At 41.2% G+C, this 21,063-nt stretch overlaps 1 protein-coding gene across 1 annotated transcript in view; it reads left to right on the top strand.

Moving 5' to 3' along the window:
• Positions 1–15,393, top strand: part of LOC108785243 (pre-mRNA-processing factor 39-like) — a 32,684-nt gene extending 17,291 nt beyond the window's left edge. The window contains exons 5-14 of the mRNA XM_018554287.1: positions 3,058–3,225; positions 3,513–3,642; positions 3,995–4,007; positions 5,217–5,240; positions 5,937–6,028; positions 6,141–6,305; positions 7,342–7,468; positions 7,561–7,829; positions 8,962–9,140; positions 15,333–15,393. Coding sequence (XP_018409789.1) covers positions 3,058–3,225; positions 3,513–3,642; positions 3,995–4,007; positions 5,217–5,240; positions 5,937–6,028; positions 6,141–6,305; positions 7,342–7,468; positions 7,561–7,829; positions 8,962–9,140; positions 15,333–15,393 — 1,228 coding nt within the window. The remainder of the gene's footprint in view (positions 1–3,057; positions 3,226–3,512; positions 3,643–3,994; positions 4,008–5,216; positions 5,241–5,936; positions 6,029–6,140; positions 6,306–7,341; positions 7,469–7,560; positions 7,830–8,961; positions 9,141–15,332) is intronic.
• The last annotated feature ends 5,670 nt before the right edge of the window (positions 15,394–21,063 follow it).

The following is a 21,063-nucleotide window of genomic DNA, read 5'->3' as shown; positions in this document are numbered from 1 at the left end:
GTGTGGTGTGGGTGGGGGGGGGGTGGGGGGCGCGGCATTCTACCAGCATATGCTTCAGAGTTTTTTAAAACTGATTGTAATATTTCTGTTTGTATATCAAGTTTAATGTAACATGTGACATTTATTCACTTTAAACAGGTGAACATCTTAGAGCCCATGAGCGGTATCTGTTACCCTATTTGTGAGCACTGGGGGGATAGTTTTAAGGATCAGCCAGATAATAGTAAATGTATTTCTACCACAGACACCTCCTGCTCCTATGACCTTCCCCATCCCATCCTACTTTTTTTGTATTCCACATATTTTTTCAATAGTAAAATTGCAAACATTGAAGATTGAACGACTGAAATAAGTGACGGTAGGTCAAATCTGGATCCCTGTACAGTCTTCTTTAGATTTACCAAAACTATGTAATATTATAACAAACCTGAACAATCCATTCAATTTTTTTTTAAATCAGGTACTACATAATTCTTGATAGGTCTAAAGGAGATTGTTTAACCTGATTTGTATAGCGTGTGGTCAGCTTTGGATACGAGTAGACAGATGCATGATTGTTCTGCTAACATCTAGATAACGCCTTCCATCTATAGGAGTTTATGATTTTCATTTTTCATCTTCTGAGGCAGCAGCTTTTTTTCCTGCAGTAAAATATCAAATGATTTGTGTGTAATCATCTGCTGTTAATGTTTGTCCTATAGTAAATTTTCTATTTTGTATATTACCTTGTTCTTGACGTGGACAAAGATGACGCAGCCCTGTCTCCTCTTACGCCATCTTTCCAACTGGCAAATTTTTCTCCACAGGTCTCTCGATGGCACTATGTGGTGCTATTTGAACCTTTCACAGCTCCTCCTCTGTTGTCTCCCATTATTCTGTACTGCTCCCTCATCTCTCCTTGTGCTGATCCTACGCATTTCAGGACTATTTGCTATGTACAGCTGTGCACAGGCGTGTGGGCAGATTAAGCCCCCATTCACACCTGAGCAATTTAAAGCGCATTTCTAGAAGCTCTTCAACACTCGACACTGAGATTTTCATGTTATTCTGTTGTCTGTTCACATCTGAGTGATGTGCCGTTGCTCAACGTTCTGAGAAACTACAGGAGCTTCTTTGAGGAATGATCACGTGTTTGTGGCCTGAAAAGACTTCAGTGGGAGTGTCTGGAAAATGCTTGTAATGTGCGTTGTTTGCTTGATTTTTGCACCTAACAACCATCTTCTCCTAGTAACTAGCTTTGTTTTGGCTAAAGCAAAACACTCAAGCCTGAAAAAAAAAATGCTCCAAAAAGCGTGAAAAACAAGCAAAGATGCTGACTCTCACGTATAAATGGGGGCTTATGTGTACATACACAAGAATTGACAGAAGGATAATGTATGAGGAAGACATGAGGGACCCTAAACAGTGCTGTCCATAAGTTGTTCTTACTTGGCCACACATTGAAGTGACCATTTTGCTGGCCATACAGGTAATGATACAATTGTTCAATGTAATAATCTTTTCAATGAAAAGACTATATCTTTTTTTATTAATCAATCTAAAGCATGACTGGACAAATCCCAGGAGCCAGGTAGCCAATGCTTCTTAAAAATTACCGGTGCTTAACTTTTGCTGTTTTCTCTAGTTGTGGTTAATGGAGCTGGCTCCTAAATTGGACTGAATTCTATATAAATTTGTCCACCCCTACTCTAGTGGATGGTTTGAGCTGCAAACAGTGTTTTTCATTGGAAATGAACAGTTGTTCCTGGTGGAAAGTCCCATTAAACAGGACCAAACTGATTCTACAAAAGCTTATTGGACAGGAATCTTTGTTAATCATTTATCAGTACGTTTCAGTTCAGCATTAGGGTTAGGAGAGAGGCCAAAATCAGTGGAATCCTTTGGGAGGAGGAGCTGTGACCAAGAACATGGTTGCTGGATGAGTTGCTGAGTGTGTGTAGGTGTTGTGAATAGATGGCCTTGAGTGTGCATATGTGTTGGGGAGTGGTTTATTATTGCATGGGGCACACATGTGGACATCAAGATCACAGTAAAATAGGTATATATTATGTATGAAGATTTGCATAGGGGGGGCTAAATGTGAAGTGGCTTAATTATTTGGCCTAATACAGTACTAAGAGCTAAGACTTCTAGAATTCCAGTAACTTACTAACTTTTCACCATTTCTAATAAATTACGAAAATGTGAGGGGGTTATTCCAGGCACACAAGTACAGATGCTGTGCAGTCTTAGTATTGAACTGATATAATGATTCAGAAATGAACATCACATTACTATACTTTGCCAAGCAAGCTGCCTTGTCTTCACTTACACAATTACATGACACCACATAGGCTCATTTTCTGAAGTACCGTACTGCTTTGCACATTGTGATCATGAATGGCTACAGGTTTTTTCACAACTCTTTGAAAACTGAAGATCAATTAGAAGAACAGAAGCTGAAGACTGACTGCTGTGAGGTTCCTTCAACCGAGGAGGATTGCGGAGATCTAATTTATAGGGACATCAAGTCTGGTTTCAATAGCCTGGGATTAGATTCTCTGTCATAGTTTAACAATCTTGTTAAATTTTTATGTTTCCATTGTGTTTCTCTGCTTGTTTTCTGTTTGGTTTTAGATCTTTTCTGAATGAAATGTGTACTATCATTATTGTACTCATAATTTCCAATAAAAACTTTAAAATAATGTTGATGTGGAATAGACTTTTCACAGCCGAGATGACCATTGCTGATCGGATCCTACATTTTGTGAATTCCTTTGTAAAATGTAGGAGCTCGCCTTTGACAGCCTGTTTGCTACACAGGTATAGTCGAGGGTCAGGAAAAGTGAAGAAAAAAAAAGAACACGTCCTTGATCACTAATAATAAATCATTGCATAGGGAGCTGCTTTATATTTCATTGTATTCAGTGGTGCATTCTTACACAAGTGTTTGGATTGTGATGCATTTCTCTTTCTGGGATTTTTCAGCATGTCACTTATGGTTTGCTATGTCTATAGCATATGCACCAATTAACACTATTCACTTGAGACCTGCCTTCGTTTGTACCTTTTTTACAGTGTGTTTAAGGAGGCTGTAAAGGCTGCTGGTATGGAGTTTCATTCAGATGAGTTATGGAACACATACATAGAATTTGAGATGCAGCAGAAGAACCTGAAAGAAGTTACTGTGCTGTTTGATCGAGTGCTTACTATCCCCACTCAGCAGTCTCAACCACATTATGAGAGGTGAGCAAGATGATTATTATACTTCATTTCTTTCTTCTCCTATTTTCTTTTACTTTCTGTTTATGTAATTATTTCATTCAGCAATATCCAGTTCTCACAGGCATGGCCCTCTAAACCATCTTGTCTTGAATTGTATTGCAACTGTAATGTCCTACTTATATTGTAAAGCGCTGAGCAAACTGTTGCCGCTATATAAATCCTGTATTATAATAATTCGTATGTATACTTTGTATTCTGATGTATTAGGTAAACTAGAAGACATTTTTCTTTTCTTTTGTACCATCCAGATTTAAGGCTTTTGTATCCATGTATTCCCCAAATGAAATCTTGAACACAGAGGAATGGAATTGGATACGCTCAAGAGTAGAGCTTGAAAGTGACAATGAACAGATTGCTGCTGAAGACTCCGATGATTGTGTTGAGACTTTGACCGTGTGTATTTTCTCCCAAATTTTCAGAATGATTTTGATTCTTGATATTTACTTACCATGTTATTTGTGTATTTTGACAAGTTTATGTAGTGTAATATAGTTAGGGAACATGGTAGATCCCAAAGTGCGGGGGGTGCTGGTGCGACCGCAGATGCCTCTGCATGTCAGAAACTGTAACTGGTAGAAAGTCACTCGCACTCCAGAAACTCTTGTAGTCAATCTTCTTTACTGGCCATTAAAGTGTCACATAACTTTAGCAACGTTTTGAGACTGTCTGGTCTCTTCTTCAGGCAAAACAAAAGTGTTAAACAAAAGTCACATTTTTGTTTTGTCTAAAGAAGAGACCAGACGGTCTTGAAACGCTGCTAAAGTTTTATGTGACACTTTAATGGTCAATAAAGAAGATTGACTACAAAAGTTTCTGGAGTGTAAGTGACTTTCTACCAGTTTTAGTTAGGGAACAAACTCGGCCACATACCAGGAAGGATGATTAAAGTGATACTAAACTCGAGTTAAACCTTAAGCAGATCTTTACACTGAAAAATTTAATTAATGCTGTGATTTTGAAATACTTACACTTGCAGAGCCTTCACTTCCTGCTTTTGGAAGTGCAAATTACTTCAGTTTGCACACTGGGACTTCCTTGTCATTAGCAGAGCATTGCTGGGAAATCTCATCTGTAATGTCATGAGATCTCAGGAAAAGACATTTTCCTCCCCTGAGATGATGTGCATGGTCACATGTGCCAGTAATCCAGGAAGGAGAGCTAGTAATCGGCCTTTAGTAAACATGGTCACTGTCAGAAGACTGGGGAAGAGAAGAGAAATGAGGTATGCAACGAATACAAAGCCTGCAATTATCTACAGGTATCTGTTTGTAGATTTGTCATTGCTAGACATTTCTAAAGGAGGTGTTTGTTGTTATTTTAAAGATATGGGTAAAGGTTGACTTTAAAAATGCATCCAAGTACCTTTTTAAATATGAACAAAAATGTATCTTTTTTTTGTGTATCACTCAGCTGTAGATCATCAAATCATCTCTGAATTGATGCTGATCCTCCTTTCTTCTGGAGGGTGGCTGCTTTTGTTCCTGTGTGTTGTAAAGTAGCCACCTCTCCAAGCTCGATCCCGTGATAGCTAGTTTTTATTGAAGCTATAGATCTAACTAAACGTGAGATTTTAGTCTATCACGGGAGCGAGCTTGGAGTGGTGTCTACTTTACAACACACAGGGCCATGGGGAACAAAAGCAGCCACCCTCCAGAAGGAAGGACGGTGTCGGCATTAATTCCGAGATGAACTGAGGATCCACAGCTGAGTGAAAGACAAAAAAATATAAATTTTTGTTAATAGTTAAGGTACTTGAATGCATTTTTAAGGTTTAACTCCTGAGTTTAGTGTCACTTTAACATTAACATGAACTGATGACCATGATTTGCTATAAATTGATAAAAGTTATGGTTTCTCATGATACAGCACACAGACTCAGGCAGAACAGGGGATCTGGCGAGACCCTGAAACGTTGCACCAGTGTGATATGCTGCACGTACGTCAATAAAAAGACGCATTTGATCAGCAGTTGGAGTGCCGGTGTCCCTATCTCTAGTTATGTACAAGACAGCTGCCATCCGTTGACTACGACTGCACCCACCTTATTCATATGGAATAAGTGGTCAGGCGTGCGATGGGTTTATGGACTTTCACTTAATTTATAAATCTTCCGGCCATCATATAGCTGGGCGGATGCCATTCTCATAGCACTTGCGCCACTTGATAGCTCTGAGGAGCACAGGAATTTCCAGTGCTCTTAAGCATCATCTAGGGGCACTAGTGGCGTGGAAATTGCATCCATCCAGCTATACGCAGGGTGGAACATTTATGAAACAGCCCCTTTGTATTCGGTGGCTTCCGTCATGTTTTCGGAATACGATTACATTATGGAACTGATTTATATATATTCTGCCCAGGGTATGTTTTTTTTTTTTTCTTTTTTTTTGTGTGTGTGTTTTATTTAGCTATAGCCCCCTAGATACCAAAACATAGGCTTTGGTGTATAGAATTCAACTTATATATATATTTTTTTAAAGAATTAATTTCTTTTATAATTATTTTGTAATTTATTCGCCTTGTATATGAGCCTCAAAATACAGTCAAGGCAGCTAATTGAAGTGATAAATGCAAAACAGTGTACCATTTTGTTAACATTATTATATACACTTTTTTATTTTTTATGTGGGTTTTTTTTATTTATTTATTTTTTCCGTTTTAGGAATCGGATATAGCAAAGTTTCGGGTACATATACTCAAAATTAGAGAACAGTTGCATCTCCTTAATGAAGCAGAAGTTAAAAAGCGTTGGACCTTTGAAGAGGGGGTAAGTGCTCTTGTTCTTTCTCTTTTCTTCACACCTCTTTCCCCCACCTTGTCCATTTTGTCTTTTCTCTGTTGTCCTTTTAATAACTATGTTCAATTTTTCTTTAATCCAGATCAAACGGCTTTATTTCTACGCTGCACCAATAAATATTAAGCAACTGCAAAACTGGAGGAAATATCTGCAGTTTGAGATATCTGAGGGTCAGCACGTACGCATAGTATTACTGTATGAGCGCTGCCTGATGACCTGTGCGCTCTATGAGGATTTCTGGCTGTCGGTAAATCTTATTGCATTTGTATCTTGTGGAGGAGCTGTTAGACTGATCATAGACTTTACAAAGTGGTTGGACATGCAGGCATGATATGAGGCTCCTTAGGGTAAAAGAATCTTCAAAGCTCTGCATTGGCAAAATTGCCAGATCAGGCAACTACATCCCATGGCTGTGAGTAGCGTAAAGAGTAACTATCCCAGTCATAAAAAATAAAAAAGGCACAATTAAAAATGTTTATACTTCTTAATTGATCCTCTTCTGTCTGGAGCAGCTATCCTCATTAAGGGCAAGGGTTTTCCATTTGCTTCCTTGTTCCTGAGCGCATGCACACCCAGTGCCCCAGCCAGGGAATCATATTTACACTTTGTGTTTCCCGGCTAGAGCGCTGGGTGTACGTATGCCACCAATTCTGCGCATGCATTCCCAGAGCTATAGCAGGGAAATCACAATATTTAAACGTTGCTTATACCATGGTAACATGTAAACAATATGATTACCAGCTAGAATGCTGAGTGCGCATGTGCAGGATTGGCTTTCGCTGAGGGAATTGCAAACTTACCATTACAGATTTCTCCTGAAAAAGTTTGTTGCCTGGCTGTGATGTGTAACAGGCTACATTCATACAGGGCTACTGGGAAATCCTGCGGTAAGAAGTTATGGATTCCATGAATGATTACATGCAAACTGCTGCTGACAGATGCGGACACTGTCACCCTGTCATTAACTTAAAACGGGCACAGAGGCTGCATGTACGGATACACCTGGGATTCCTGCTGCAGGAGTCCGTAGGTTCTTGCCATAGGAATCCCCAGCTGGAGCCTAAGACCCCGTGTGAATGTGGCCTTACAGTTCTTTCTGAGTGACTGACCTGGAACAAGTATGGAGAGCAAGTGTTCTTCACTTCCCTTTTATATGCCATCATGTAGCAATTTGAGTTGGGGGGGGGCTTATACTCATAAGTGGGTCTTGCATTTTAGTGCAAGGTCCCCTCTAAATATCTGTGACTTTAAGAACTGTATTAATGAGGAGTATTTCTATGCAGTATGCACGGTATATGGAGGACCATTCTGTGGAGGCTGCCCGTTCTGTATTTGAGAGAGCCTGTCGTATCCACTTACCACTGAAATATAATCTACATCTTCATTGGGCAGCATTTGAGGAGAAGCATGGTAAGTTAAAAATGTATTAAGTCATCTTTTTCTGTTCTATGTATTTTTTGCTATATATATAATTATTTGTTCTGATGGCCATCTTCTTCCAGGATGCTTGGACTCTGCCCGTGCCATTTTGTGTCGCCTGGAAAATGTAATACCCGGCTTAGCCATTGTTCGTTTGAGGCGTGTTGGTCTAGAGAGACGAAATGGAAATCTACAGGAGGCTGAAAGGTTGTTAAAGGAGGCTGTGGAGATCAGTGCAGGCACAAAGTCGGCAGGGTTTTATGCTGTGAAGCTTTCACGGCTATTTCTAAAGTTCCACAGAGACACACACAAGGCAAAAACTGTACTAGAGGAAGCCCTTAAGAAGGATCCGGTAAGAATGCATAAACAGAAGTTTGGTTTGTACTCTTTTATGATGCGTAAAGTATATTTCCACTTTTGCATCCAAATTGGGATAAGACCTACTTTATATTTGTTACATGTTCTCATTCGCATTGCATAACTTAAAAAAATATAAACAAAATGTAACAATCAAAATAGTTTAACATTTCTGTTTACGTTTTAAGTGCTTTTTTACTTGCTTAAAAATCCTACCTAGCTCATTCCCCCCTGGGTAATGTTAAGAAAGGGGCTGGGGCAATTTGTGTTTACTCTTAACTAATCCTGTCTGCGCTGTGCTGGTAGTTTTTATTCTCAGTTTTAAGCTAGATTTGAACATTGTCTGTCCTGACTAAAGGTTAAAGACTTTGATGCATTGTACCTTAATTAGATGCTCAGTCCTGTCCCTCAGTTTGTCCCTCTACTTTCATTTTCAAACTGCTCAGAATAGCCTGGAATCAGCACAAAGGCCTTCACCAAAGAAATAACTAAAAAGTAAGTAATATATTTAAAAAAATGATTTTTAGCAATGCTGTGTGAATGGGAACACATAAGCATATAATGGGGTTTTCTCGAATTTGACTGCAAAAGTGGATAGGCATTCATCTTCTGTTGTAATCTTGTTTAGCAATTTGTCATCATCCATCATGACTACAGATTTGTAAAGTGTGCTCATCATGGTCAATGGCTGAATTATGTATAGAAAGCTTAAAGGGAATTTGTCTACATGTACATAAGACATTTTCACCTTGATTCTTGCTTCATTACATACACAGTCTTTGACCTAGAACAAGCATGTGCATGTATGTGTGTTTTAGGTCAGTAACTCTTTAGCAGTAAAGGAAGGATAAGGATGGCATTCCTAGAGTATGCAGTATCAAAAACAACTGCTCTGGCAGCTCCCATTGTTATGTCTCTACAAGTTCCTCTTCAATGGGTAATTTCATTTTTATTCTTGTGTTCTAAAATGCAAAGGAATTATTTTTTTAAAGTCATACTCTATTTTATACTTGCAGTATATAGCAGATTTGATTTAATATTTTTCACTTGTATTTTATACCATGAAAGGAACAAGAGTATCATTGCTTTTGGTAGATTGTGATATATGACTTGTATTCATCTCTTAGGATAATGCTCTATTGCATATGTCTATGCTGGAGGTTGAAATGTCCAGAAATTATACTGAAGATGCTCCTCTGGTTTGTGTGGAACAAGCATTGAAATGTAATCTCTCCGATGGGTCAAAGAAGATCCTATCTCAAAGACGACTTGAATTTATAGAAGACTTTGGCAATAGCCTGACAAGGTACAATGTCTTTTCGGGTTTAGCCTAGCAACTTGTTATCTGTGTGCTGATACAGGAGCACATTCAGATGCCCGGCATCAGCATCTGGCTGTCCCTTAAACTCTGGATAATCTGATTTACAATAACTTTGTTTGGTATATGTTCATATCTAAAAGGAAACAAACTGGTGGTAAAAGTAACAGCATACCTTAGATATATGTTTTAGAAGACCTTATCTACTGGTACCTTTTAGACCATAGAACAATAATTTTGCCCTTAAAATGACAATTTTCATTGATCAGAATAGAAATGAGGTCTACATCAATTGTTACACCATTTATTAATCTGTAACATTTCAACATACAAATCTAAACACTTCTACAAGGCACAAAATAAATGGGTGTGTTTTAAAGAAGTAGCTGTCTTCTAAATGCTTTAGCAACGGGGATATTTTTTTTTCTTGGTTTTTGTATTTGCTAGTGAAGTCAATTGAGTTTGAAACCATGTATCGCAACATGTCTTTCACACATCTTACCTTTGTAGGAGAACCCCAGGTGTATGGATATATGTACAGGTAGTTGAGTTGAGTATAGCTATGTCCATTCACCTACTGCACTTGAACAGCATTAGACTTTGTTCACTTCAGTTTAAAACCACAGGCTTTTTTTTTAAAGGGGTTTGTGTGTGCCAATAAGATGTCCTAGAAGAAAAATATATTCTGCATTCTCTCCAATGTAGCCCCAGTCTGCTGTATTTGGGTGCACGTCATAGCTCACCATGTGTAACCGCATATATGTGAACTGTACAATTGCTGACACTGTAGGGATGTCCCGATACAATTTTTTTTAAGACCAAGCACTTTCCCTCCAGTACTTGCCAATACAAGTTCTTTTTTTTTTTTTAAAGGGACATGTGACTTTTTTTCTAAAACAATACAGACTAATGATTTTAGGGCAGTTTCTTTATAATTATGAAGAACTGTAACAATTCATGATTATTCAGCAATGGAGAATGGCAACCAGCAATCATGGATTGCTGAGATTTGTAGTCCTCTATAGCCCGTTGCCAGTCTCTATTGTATAATCATTGATTATACAGCAATAGAGACTGGCAACGTGCTATAGGGGACTACCGATCCCTTCAATTCATGATTATACAGCAATTATACAGGGCTGCATTGGGGTCTCACCAGGGCTGCGTTGGGGGTCACACCAGGGCTATACAGGCGGGTGCCAGACTCTCCAGGGCTCAGCGTGCGGCTGCTGGGCACTCCAGAGCTGAACTAGTGGGATCCGGGCTCCAGGGCTGTACTAGTGGGTGTGGGGTTGTCCAGTGCTGCACCGGCAAGGTGGAGGAGGCAATGTGTGGCAGGACTGGCACTATCAAAGAGCTGCCTGGGGTCCCCAGCAAATTCGGGAACCCAGGCAGCCAAACTAGCTTGAAAATTTAAACAGTGGGTATCGGTCTTTAGTATTGGGGCATTTTCACAAGTACTCATGAAAATTCCCCCATACCCATACTAGTATCGGTATTGGAACATCCCTACTACACTGTACTACAGTCCATGAAGGATTAAAGGTGCAGTAAATCTTTTTGGCCGTACCTTCCTCCATAGTTGTTGTAGCACTCTTATTTACCTTTTCTACTGGCTCTGTTTATTGCTTAGGATACCCAGGGGGGCTGGACACCCCTTCCTATGCCTACTTTGGACCCGTCCTATCTTTCTGTAAGTCTATGGTTACACAGACCTCTCTGCCTCAGAGGCAACCTGCAGTGCTCCCTCTCAAGGGCTTGACACTGACGGCCTGGAAAGCTGTCACCTACTTGTGTCCCTAGAGTCTGTGGAAGTCAGTAATCGCCCCCTCCTCATTTTTAACCTGGTAGAATTTAACACGCTTATGCATGATTTATGAAACACATTGCAACTCAGTTTTCTAACTCTGTCCACAGAGGCCTTAGGGGTACCTCAAGGCCTTCCCCTATAGCATTAATCTTTTATCTACCTGTGGTCTTAGCAGCCTTTGAGCCTTCAGCTGCGGAGACCCTATCTGACATGGGATTAACCTTTCTGACATAGTGATAGAATTGCCAGTTGATCCCTGAAGAGTTGCCAGTTGATCCCTGAAGAGTCGCAGGCGTCTGCCATAGCTCCCAGGCTTTGATAGACTATTGCAGCTCTTATTGCTTCAGTGTGTACCACTTTGTGATGGAAAAGCAGCCTGTAGCATCTACTAGTGCTGTTGTCTATCTAGGATCCTGCAGAGTCCTAAGATTTCAAATACCTTTCTAATGCACATGCTACTCCAGGCGTCCCCTATGGAAACTGGCAGACTCCTGTTTAAACCTTTTTATTATTCCTCAATACCTGTTTAAGGAGCCCATTATCAGAAGTAGGCTGTCCCCACTATTGATCCGGCAGGGTCTCACCTTTTAATAAAGCACTGACGATTCCTGCGGAGGATACACTATTGCTTAATGATCCCAAAGATAAACTCTTGGGGATTCTTTCCAAACACCTGGTTTTCTCTGGCAAGCCCTGCTTTGCAAACTGCCATGGCCACATTGCTAGGCTGGGAATGGATTACACTCTTTTAGAAAGATCCATCCTCTGTCCACATTGATCCTATATATTTTTATATCTATTTATGCAGCACTTGGAAATCTCATGCCGGCAGGCAAGTTAGTGGATGCTCTTTGAGGGACAATGTCTCTTCAGATTCTGACTGAAAAGTGGTAATACACTTTAAGCTTTCTGCTTTCAGACTCGCAAAATCAGACTTTGTCAAAATACAACGTTAACAGCAGGATTCCTCGGTCGACACTCTGTTTTTGTTGATGGAGGAATCGGGTCAATTTTTTCCGTTCATCCCACGGGTTGAACGAAAAAAATTGATAGGTGTATGGCCAGCCTTAGATGTGAAGACGCCTAGGGACATACCAAAGCCGGAGAGAGAGAGACGTCCCTGCCACCGGACCGAGAATTGGGTGAGTATATCTTCTTTCTTATTGCTCCTAGACCTAAACAAGCAGTTAAAGAGGAACTTTACCCATATCTTCAAAATAACAACATAGGTACCTTTTAGAAATGTTTAGTAATGACAATCTACAGATACTTCTAGATAATTGCCGTTTTTTTATTTTTTGCATACCTTTATTTTTCTTTTCTTTCCCAGTTTTCTGACACTGGCAATTTTAACTAAGGACAGGTTACTAGATATTCTTTTACTTCCTGGAACTCTGGCACACGTGAGTAGCGCATGTGACCATACTTATCATCTCAGAGGAGGCGCATGAGATCTCGTGAGAGTACAGATGAGATTTCCCAGCAATGCTCTGCTGATGTAACCTTCCAAAGATGCAACACTTGGGCAGGATTACATAATTTGTGCCAAAGTGGACCAATCAAGTGGGGGGAAAAAGAAATTGTAAGTAAAATAATATTTTTAGCTAATGAATGTAAGATTTCATTTTAGCATGCAGAGCTGTATGCTGATGTGATTTTTAGTCAAAGGGGGTAAAGATCCACTTTTGCAGTTTGGGGGTAGCCCCATTGCAAGGGTTAACTTTTCTAAAACCCAGAGATCTTCTTTAAGTCTCTAGACAAGCTAATGCCATGGTTCAGGTTACCTCTGGCCTGTAGCTGGGGAAATCCTTCATTCCTATTTTCTTGGAGGATTCTGACAATGATTGCCAAACTAACAGGCTTCATAGGAGTCCTAGACACCTTGTTGGTCTGGGGACCTGGTCATCAGAGGAATTCCGCCTTCTGATCAACCTTCCTTGTCTGCTCCACTGGAGAAGGGGGGCTTTCTGGTGGTATTCATAGCTTCAGATTGGCCCAGAAGGATGTGGTACTCCCAGTCGCCTGCCAGATGCTTTGTGGGCTGTTCCTGACCATCTAGATCTTCAGTCCCAAGGACCAATTTATCTTCCTGCTTCATGGTTTCTGGCTTTAACAGCATAGTGGTTGAAGCCCAGGTACTTTGCGAAACGCAAGTCTTTCTGAATCTGTGATTTCTACACTGTTAAATGCTATGAATTCTCCTTCCCGCAAGGTTTTCTATCACATATGGATGACATACTTTACTTGGTGCAAGAAAACCCACCCCAGGATATACTCCATGGAAAGAATCCTGTCTTCTTGCAATCTGGACTCACTCAGCATTTGGCCCTGAGCACCACTGCTAACTCTTGACACTTGTGATCCTAATCCAAAGATCGTTAACCTCCTACTCCTTGCTTATGACGGAGTGTAATTCTTGTAGCTCCCTCTGTACTACCTTCTGTGACTCCGTTGGAATTGGTTCTCTTGGCACTTCAATCGCCACCCTCTGAACCTATCGGGGGATATTCCACATTCCAACTTTCATGTTGCCTTCCTTGTTGACATCACCTCTGTGAATTTTTTTATTTTTTTTTGCCCAGTGAAGAACCCTATATGGTCGTACATGGGGATAAGTGGTGTTGAGGCCCAGAGCCTTCTTCCTTTCTAACGTGGGTTCAGCCTTCCACCTACCTTCCAGCCTTTCAGCTACAGTTCCTTCAGAAGGACATTTTTTCCTCACTGTCTAGATGTAGTTTGTGCTGTATAGGTTTACCTTGCAGTCACTGCTTCTGTTAGAAAAATCGGACTCCTCTCCGAGCTTCCTACAAGAGGCCTCTGAGCCATATGGCCGTTTATCCGGTTAGATCTGGCACTTGCATGTAACTTAGTCAAGGGATCTTTCATATGGGGAGGTTCTGTAGCCTGTTCATAGCTTGCAAATTTTACAGATGGCATTGTACTGTTCTTGCCTTAGGGGAGGGTAGCTTTTCCCACTCCATGGAAAACACTGCTTGGGATGTCCCAATGGTCAGAGATTCAAGATGTCTATGTCCTTCAATGAATGGGAGGGAAATTTAGGATTTTTTTGTACTGACCATAAAATTCTTTTCTTTGCATTTATTAAAGGATAAAGCAGCCTCTCCACTGGTTGTTATGTCTGTGATTAGTTGTTGCATTATTTACTGCTGTGTGACTGTGTGAGCTGCCACTAGCAGATCAGGGGAATGGGGACACTCTAAGGCTGTGTTTTTTTTTTTGCCTAGCGTCTTACTCCTGAAGGAGGCACTATAACCCAATGGTAATAAGGGTCAGGATTCCCGCTATAGCCTTCAATTAACATAGAGAAAAGTATTTACAATAAATATTTAGTTTTTTGTTTTGTTTTTTGTGGTGGGTAAAGGAGAATTATGGGGTCAGGGTTTTTCCCCATAGTTCTCCCAAGGGTCACTTGAGAACACAAAGTAGCGTTCTCCCGTCACCCAAAGCTCAGTATACCGCGAGCTGTACTGAGACGCCGGAACGGATCCCGACAATACTGTCTGGATCCACCCAGCTGCGTGAGCGAAAGCTGGCTCTGCCTATGTAGAGGCAGAGCCAGCTGAACCGCCCCCTCCCCCGTCCGTTCCGCCAGCCAGCGCTGGAGGATCGGACAGGGGAGGGGGGGAATCCCTGCAGGGAGCCGTGAGTGACAGTCACGGCTCTCTGCAGGGATAGATCAAAAAGTGAGCAAGCGACGGTATGTGTTCGCTCACTTCCCGATCTACTGAGCCGACCTGTGACAGTTTCATTGTCACAGGTAGGCTCAGATTATGAGGCTGAGTGAAAATCACTCGCCTCATAGTTCTCCTTTAACCCCTGCCACCACCAGCCCTTTGAAGGGATCTTAATGCCGGGAGTAAAAGGGGCAATTTCCAATCATGTGACTACAGTTAATATATATTATGCTTAATACAATTGATTACCCTGATTGGCTGTCACAGCAGAGATTGGGAGGCTGTCCCACCGCTTCTCAGTTGCGATTGGTGACCAGGACCTGTTGGTGACGACTCTGGAAGTCACTGTGCTGGAAGTGTGTCAGCGAGTACATTCTCGGCACATAGCAGAGGAGCCATCTAATGCATATATTTGTGGTGGCTTGGCGTTAAGGGCCACCTTTCATGTCACCTTTTATGTGTGTTACGGGAACAGGTTGATATGAATAGAAAAATATGATGTTTATCAAAATAAATTAAAATACTTTTTGGAGCACTAGGATGCATTGTAAAGAAATTGCTCGGAAAAAAAAATTCCTCCATAGAGTGATGGTGTTGGCTATCTGCATAAGAGCATTCTTCTGTTTTTTAAAATATTTTCTGCATTTTGATGATTGTTTTATTTGTATTCTGTAGTTGGATCGATGCCTACAATGAACATCAAACATATCTGAAGAGGAAAGAAGATGATGGGTGAGTGTTTTAACCACTTGCTGACCAGGGTGTTTCCACCCCCTTCCTGTCCAGGCCATTTTTCAGTATTCAGCGCTGCAGTACTTTGACGTTTATTCCGTCATGCAACGCTGTACTGAAATTAATTTTATATTTTTATACTATTTTTTGGGGACAGATAGAGCTTTCTTTTGGTGTTATTTAATCACCAGTGGGCGGTATTATTTTTTACTATATAATTAAAAAAGAACTGAAAATTTTGGGAAAAAACCCTGTTCTCCCTACGTTATATTATAAAACATTTATTATTACCCACATTTTTGGTAAAATATAAAAGACGGGGTCACGTCGGGTAAATAGACCCAAAACATGTCAAGCTTTAAAATTGCGTGTGCCTGCGAAATCGGAAAAGAAAACACCATACCCTGCGAAATCGGAAAAAAAAACACCATACCCAAAATTTCCCATAGGTGAAGCTTTAAAAGCTGTTACCGCTCATCACTTTAGTGTTATCAGCGATTGATGGCCCGATAATTATTGCTCCCACTCTGACGTTGGCGGCGATATGTAACATTGCAATGGGTGCAATCGCTGTTCTCGCAGGTAGGCACACTCGACACATGTTTGCATGTGTATGTGGGACGGGGGGACTTTCGAAAAATAACCCAAAACATTTTAATTGCTTTTATATTACTTTTTTTTTAAAACATTTTTTTAAACCTTTTTTTTCCACTTAACTGTATTGCTATCACATAGGGGTGCTAACAAGTCCCCTATGTGATGGCCAATTTGCAGTGACAGGTCCCCTTTATGGAGACATCATGGGTCTTTAAGACCTCTAATGTCACCTAGGAACCCCCAGAGAAGCTGATGAAGCAGAGATCTGCATCACCAGCTTCTCTCCAGCTTCTGTACCGGAGAGTGACAGAGGAATGCAGGAAGTGATGTATTATACATCACCTCCTGCATTCCGACGAGAAGGAGATTAAACGCATATGATGTACTGATTTCTGGTCACAGAGCCAATGTGCTGGTCCCGGTCGGACACTGGGCACTGTGGAGCTCAGGAGCGCCAGCAGCTGCTGCAACTGGGGGGGTGGGGGGTACTCGGTTTTACCATAGATTAAACAGTCTTCTGAAAAGTAGTCACTGTCTGTCCACTTATTTAGCAGCATACCCTTGAAATTAATGTGTTGGGTCTACAGTAACTTTTCTTTTAATATAATGAAACTTGAATATTTACTGTTTCCAGAAGGAATACATGTTTATCACAGAAGTAACCAAGAACCCATATGTCCAAGAATTATACATTGTTGATGAATCTATATTTTCTTTAATACAGAAAGAAAGATGAAGAACATAAAAAAGTAAAGAAAGACTCAGTTTCCGAAGATTGTTATCCACCAGGAGTTACACCACCACCTGATAGTTTAAAATCAGGAGTTCCTGCAAAGGATGTTTCTTCAAAAAATGCATCGAAACCTGAAAACAGTTCATCTACAGGAACTGCCCCTGCATCAAGTTCAATAGCGAGTGCTCAGACAACTGTTCCGTGTCCACCCACCCCAGGACCTTATCCAAGCAGTCAGTACCGTGGCCCAAGACACCCTGTGCCTCCTCAACGACCATATTTTCACCCTCCAAGAACATATGGCCCACCTCAAAATGTACCAATGCAGCCATTCTTTAGAAATCAGTTTCCCATGCCAAGTGAGAACATGTTTCCTGACTTCCATCCATCCATGTGTCTTCCTTCATCCCAAGTTGCATTTGGTGGAGCTCCATTTATGGACAATTCAGGAATGCCCTTTACAATGCCCCCCATGTTTGGCTACGGACCATGGTTTCAGGTGAGCCACTGAGTTAAGTTGTTGTGCTGGTGTTTGTCCTTATATTGAATACCTATTTAAATAATCCTCTCTTTTTCATAGAACTTTGGGGCTCAAGCTTGGAACAGATTCTTTCCTCCTCAGTGATCCTGCATCATTCTTTTGGTCACAAACCGGGACCAGCTGCTGATAACAAGGCCAATAAGGAGCTTACTCTGCTACGTTAAGACGACAACCAATTGCAGTTCATATTTTTGTTCCCACCTAAATTTGAAGTAAATAACCAGGGAGATTAAACTTGTAGAACTGCTAACAACACTGCAAAGCAGGCGCATAAAGGTTCCTGATTGAAAACAAGAGTGCCCTGGGAGCGGCAAAGGGAAATCTGTTCTGCAAATCTCAAGTTCAGTTCCTGAGGTCTTTTGGCCCTGTATCTTTTGGCCCGTACTTGAACCTCTCTATTGGCTAGTAGTCATGACTGATGGCTTCACTGACAAATAGTAAGGCCTGGGAGGTGGAAAAGCTCGGTTCAGAACTGAAGTCTAGATTTGCATAATAAAGGGCTCAGAGTGTGGGGCCATTGGGGTACACCTGTGGATCGCTGATGATACAGAAATGTAATCTATCAAAATGTGTACTTTACCAGTTAGTATTACTGACCTGTGGAAACAACATTAATGATTGACACATTGCTGAAGTATGTGGTTTATATGATGGTTTCTTTTAAATGTTAAAGTTTTTTATATTGGTATGAATGCCTTTTTTCTTAAGAAGTCATGTACAGGCTTATTTCGCATATTACTATTTAATTTGTTTATTTCCTTCTAGTTGTAAATAAATGTTTACAATTAATGTTGTTTTATTCATTTTGGGACATGGCTTCAAATGAACCTTAAAATGCTTACCCTAGCATATTGTCTGTTATAATGTCCTGTGTAAAACTAGCCATAAGCCTCTGATAGAAGTTGGACATGCAGAACAATCTGTTTGCTGAATGACTGCTCCATAAATGTGCATGCTTTGACTGTACATAGTAATGCCTGTGGGGGACAGTACAGTTTATTGAGAAGGGGGGGAGTTAATTGCAATCACCTTGAAGAATGCAACCTGCCTGCTAATGGTATCTGGTAACGTTCCAGAGTACCCATATGCATGGGATTCTTTTCCAATGTGACCATAACCAGAGCGGGTAATTATCTGATAATTATTGGAACCTTAGGGTATAAGTTAATTACACGAGAGTCTGAGCACATCTCTGATGGAGCAATGCAAACATTCCCCTGCATATTTTCCAGCTGATTAACATAAAATACTGAGACTGTCTGCTGCCCTCAGTGTGACATGAACCATTATGTTACTCTGAGGGCAGCAGACATAATGGTTTATGATGGTTGCATGGCAGCACAAATTGGCTGTAGTTTCTTCCTTCTGGTGGCAGGATTGACAGTTTCTACAGTTTCTCTCAATGAAACGTAGCCTTTTTTACAGCTATGAGATGGCGGGCAGAACTTTGCATCAGTACAGCCTGATATGTTTTATTTTTGCTCTGAAGACCAGCTCCATTTTGGAAGTCGGGCTGTGCTAGTGAAGCTTTGTGGCAGCATTGGTGTGAATAAAGGGTCCTATTGCGGTATGTTTAATTCATGGGTCTTGAGTATTGTAACCGAGTTGGCAGACTCGCACCACTGCCTTAAGTTGGCCATACATCAATATTTTCTTTGCTCAACCTGTGTTCTGAACTAAGAAAATATTATAGATTCCTCCATCAATGTTTGAGTGTTAATCAAGGAATGTGCTGTCTTCATTGTATTCTGATAGCACCCGGAAGCCAGTGTCAGAATACCCCAAAAGAGGCGGCAGCTAATTGGCTGCCCGCTCTGTTTGCTCGAAGATTTTCTGACTGGCTCCTTCGATGAGCTGATCGAGGAATGCTGGCCGAAAGGGTGACTGTCTGCACCCATTGTGCGAATTTCAGACGGTTAATGAAGAACCAAATGAAATTTGCATAGTGTATGGCCAGTTTTAGTATAGGCTGTAAGTGAAGTGCTTCAATCAATTGCAATAAGATGCTACTTCAACTGATTGGTATGGTTTACTATTGAACACTTCATTTGGTGGACAGCATTTACTGCAAATCATCTTTGCTTCATACTAATTAAGGCTCAAGCCTTTCTCCCTAATTATAGCATAAACTGCATTCCTGAACTGCAAGTGGTATAGATCATGGACGTGCGGTCAGAGGAGGCAGAGCCTCACCTAGAATTATGGAGGAAAAAGCTGTTAGCTTCATGTCTTAAGATGACAGCTTTTTCTCCATTCAGATTGGCATCTAACAGGTTACACAGCAGGGAAATCCTCCCCGCTGTGTAACCTGTCATGGACGAGCGCCTCAGCGGTGAGGAGCAAGTGAGGGACAGGGAGGCTCCTCCCTTCCTCCTTTACACTAGCTTGGTGGCGGGTCTTTGGCCGGCAGGGGCGGGCACGAGCGGAACGGGATAGGACGTCTAAAGATGCCCACCCGCTCTCAAGAAGCTGCTGTCCAGCCGTTTAATTACAACGGCCGGACAGCTGGTAGTTAAACACTGATATTTTTCTAATAAGATGATGAATTGATTTACAGCGGACCTTTAAACTCAAATCAAATTCTACCAATGCATCCCTCTACGTATGATGATTAATAATAACATAGACATGTCAGGTGTAAAATGCTGTGATTATGAAATACTTACACTTGCAGAGCATTCACTTCCTCCTGTGAAAGTGCAAATCACTTCAGTTTGCCAACGCAATGCACATTGGGATTGACTTGTCATCAGCAGAGCATTGCTGGGAAATCTCATTTGTAGTCTCATGAGATCTCCAGGAAATGCATTTTCCTCCCCTGAGAGGATGTACATGGTCACATGTCCTAGCCACATGTGCCAGTAATCCAGGTAGGAGAGCTAGTAATCTGCTCTTAGTAAACATGGCCACTGTCAGAAGACTGGGGAAGAAAGGGAACATAAGGCATGCAAATAATACAAAGCCGGCAATTATCTAGAAGTCTGTGTTTGTAGATTGTCATTACTAAACATTTCTAAAGGTTTGTTTGTTGTTATTTTAAAGATATGGGTAAAGGTCCGCTTTAAAAGTATATCCAAGATATTACTGCTTAATGGCCTGTTCACACGACGTCCGTTTTGTGTGCTGACCGGCTCCGTACACTGCTGCACTCAAAATGTATCCCAATGTTATCCCTATGTGTTTTATGGGCTCCAGTTCTCACGTGCGCAGTCCGTTCAGCTTACGACAGAAAAAATACTGCGTGTCACATTTTGTCAGGTCCGGGAACGGATACGCAAACGCATCAAAAACGCACTGCGCTGCAGCTAACATACTAACAGCCCCACTCCAGCAAAAAAAAAAAATTTTTTTTTTTTTTTTTTGCTGGAACGCGGCCAAAAAAACGCAATGCATCAGCAGCTCCACATCTGCTGATCAGGACCTGATCTCATGTGAACAGGCCCTGAATGGCTGATTTTTAATGGGCTATCCACACATTTCAGTAAAATCATATTTACTACAACTTTTTCTCCCAGTGCCCTAATGCAGAGCTCGATAATTCCCATGCGCCAGGTCACCAATTTGACTAGAAATTGCATCCTGGCACCTGGGCTTTTGTGAGCCTGTTCACCGCACCTGTATTCTCCACCGCTTTCCCCAGTAGATTCGCTGTAGGTCCTCTAACACTCCCCTTTCCTCCCTGTGAGTCGCGATGCTGGAGACGAGCAGGGAGGTGAGCAAGGAGGTATTGCACATGTCACTACTTTGTGAGAAGCGCCGGAAAACTAATTTCCCCCTGCTGCATTAGCTCTGCTGTGCCCATT

Source organism: Nanorana parkeri, unplaced genomic scaffold (genome assembly GCF_000935625.1).
Source record: "Nanorana parkeri isolate BGI_ZX_2015 unplaced genomic scaffold, ASM93562v1 scaffold153, whole genome shotgun sequence".
NCBI classification, from domain to species: domain Eukaryota; kingdom Metazoa; phylum Chordata; class Amphibia; order Anura; family Dicroglossidae; genus Nanorana; species Nanorana parkeri.
This window is presented reverse-complemented; position numbering and strand designations above follow the sequence as displayed.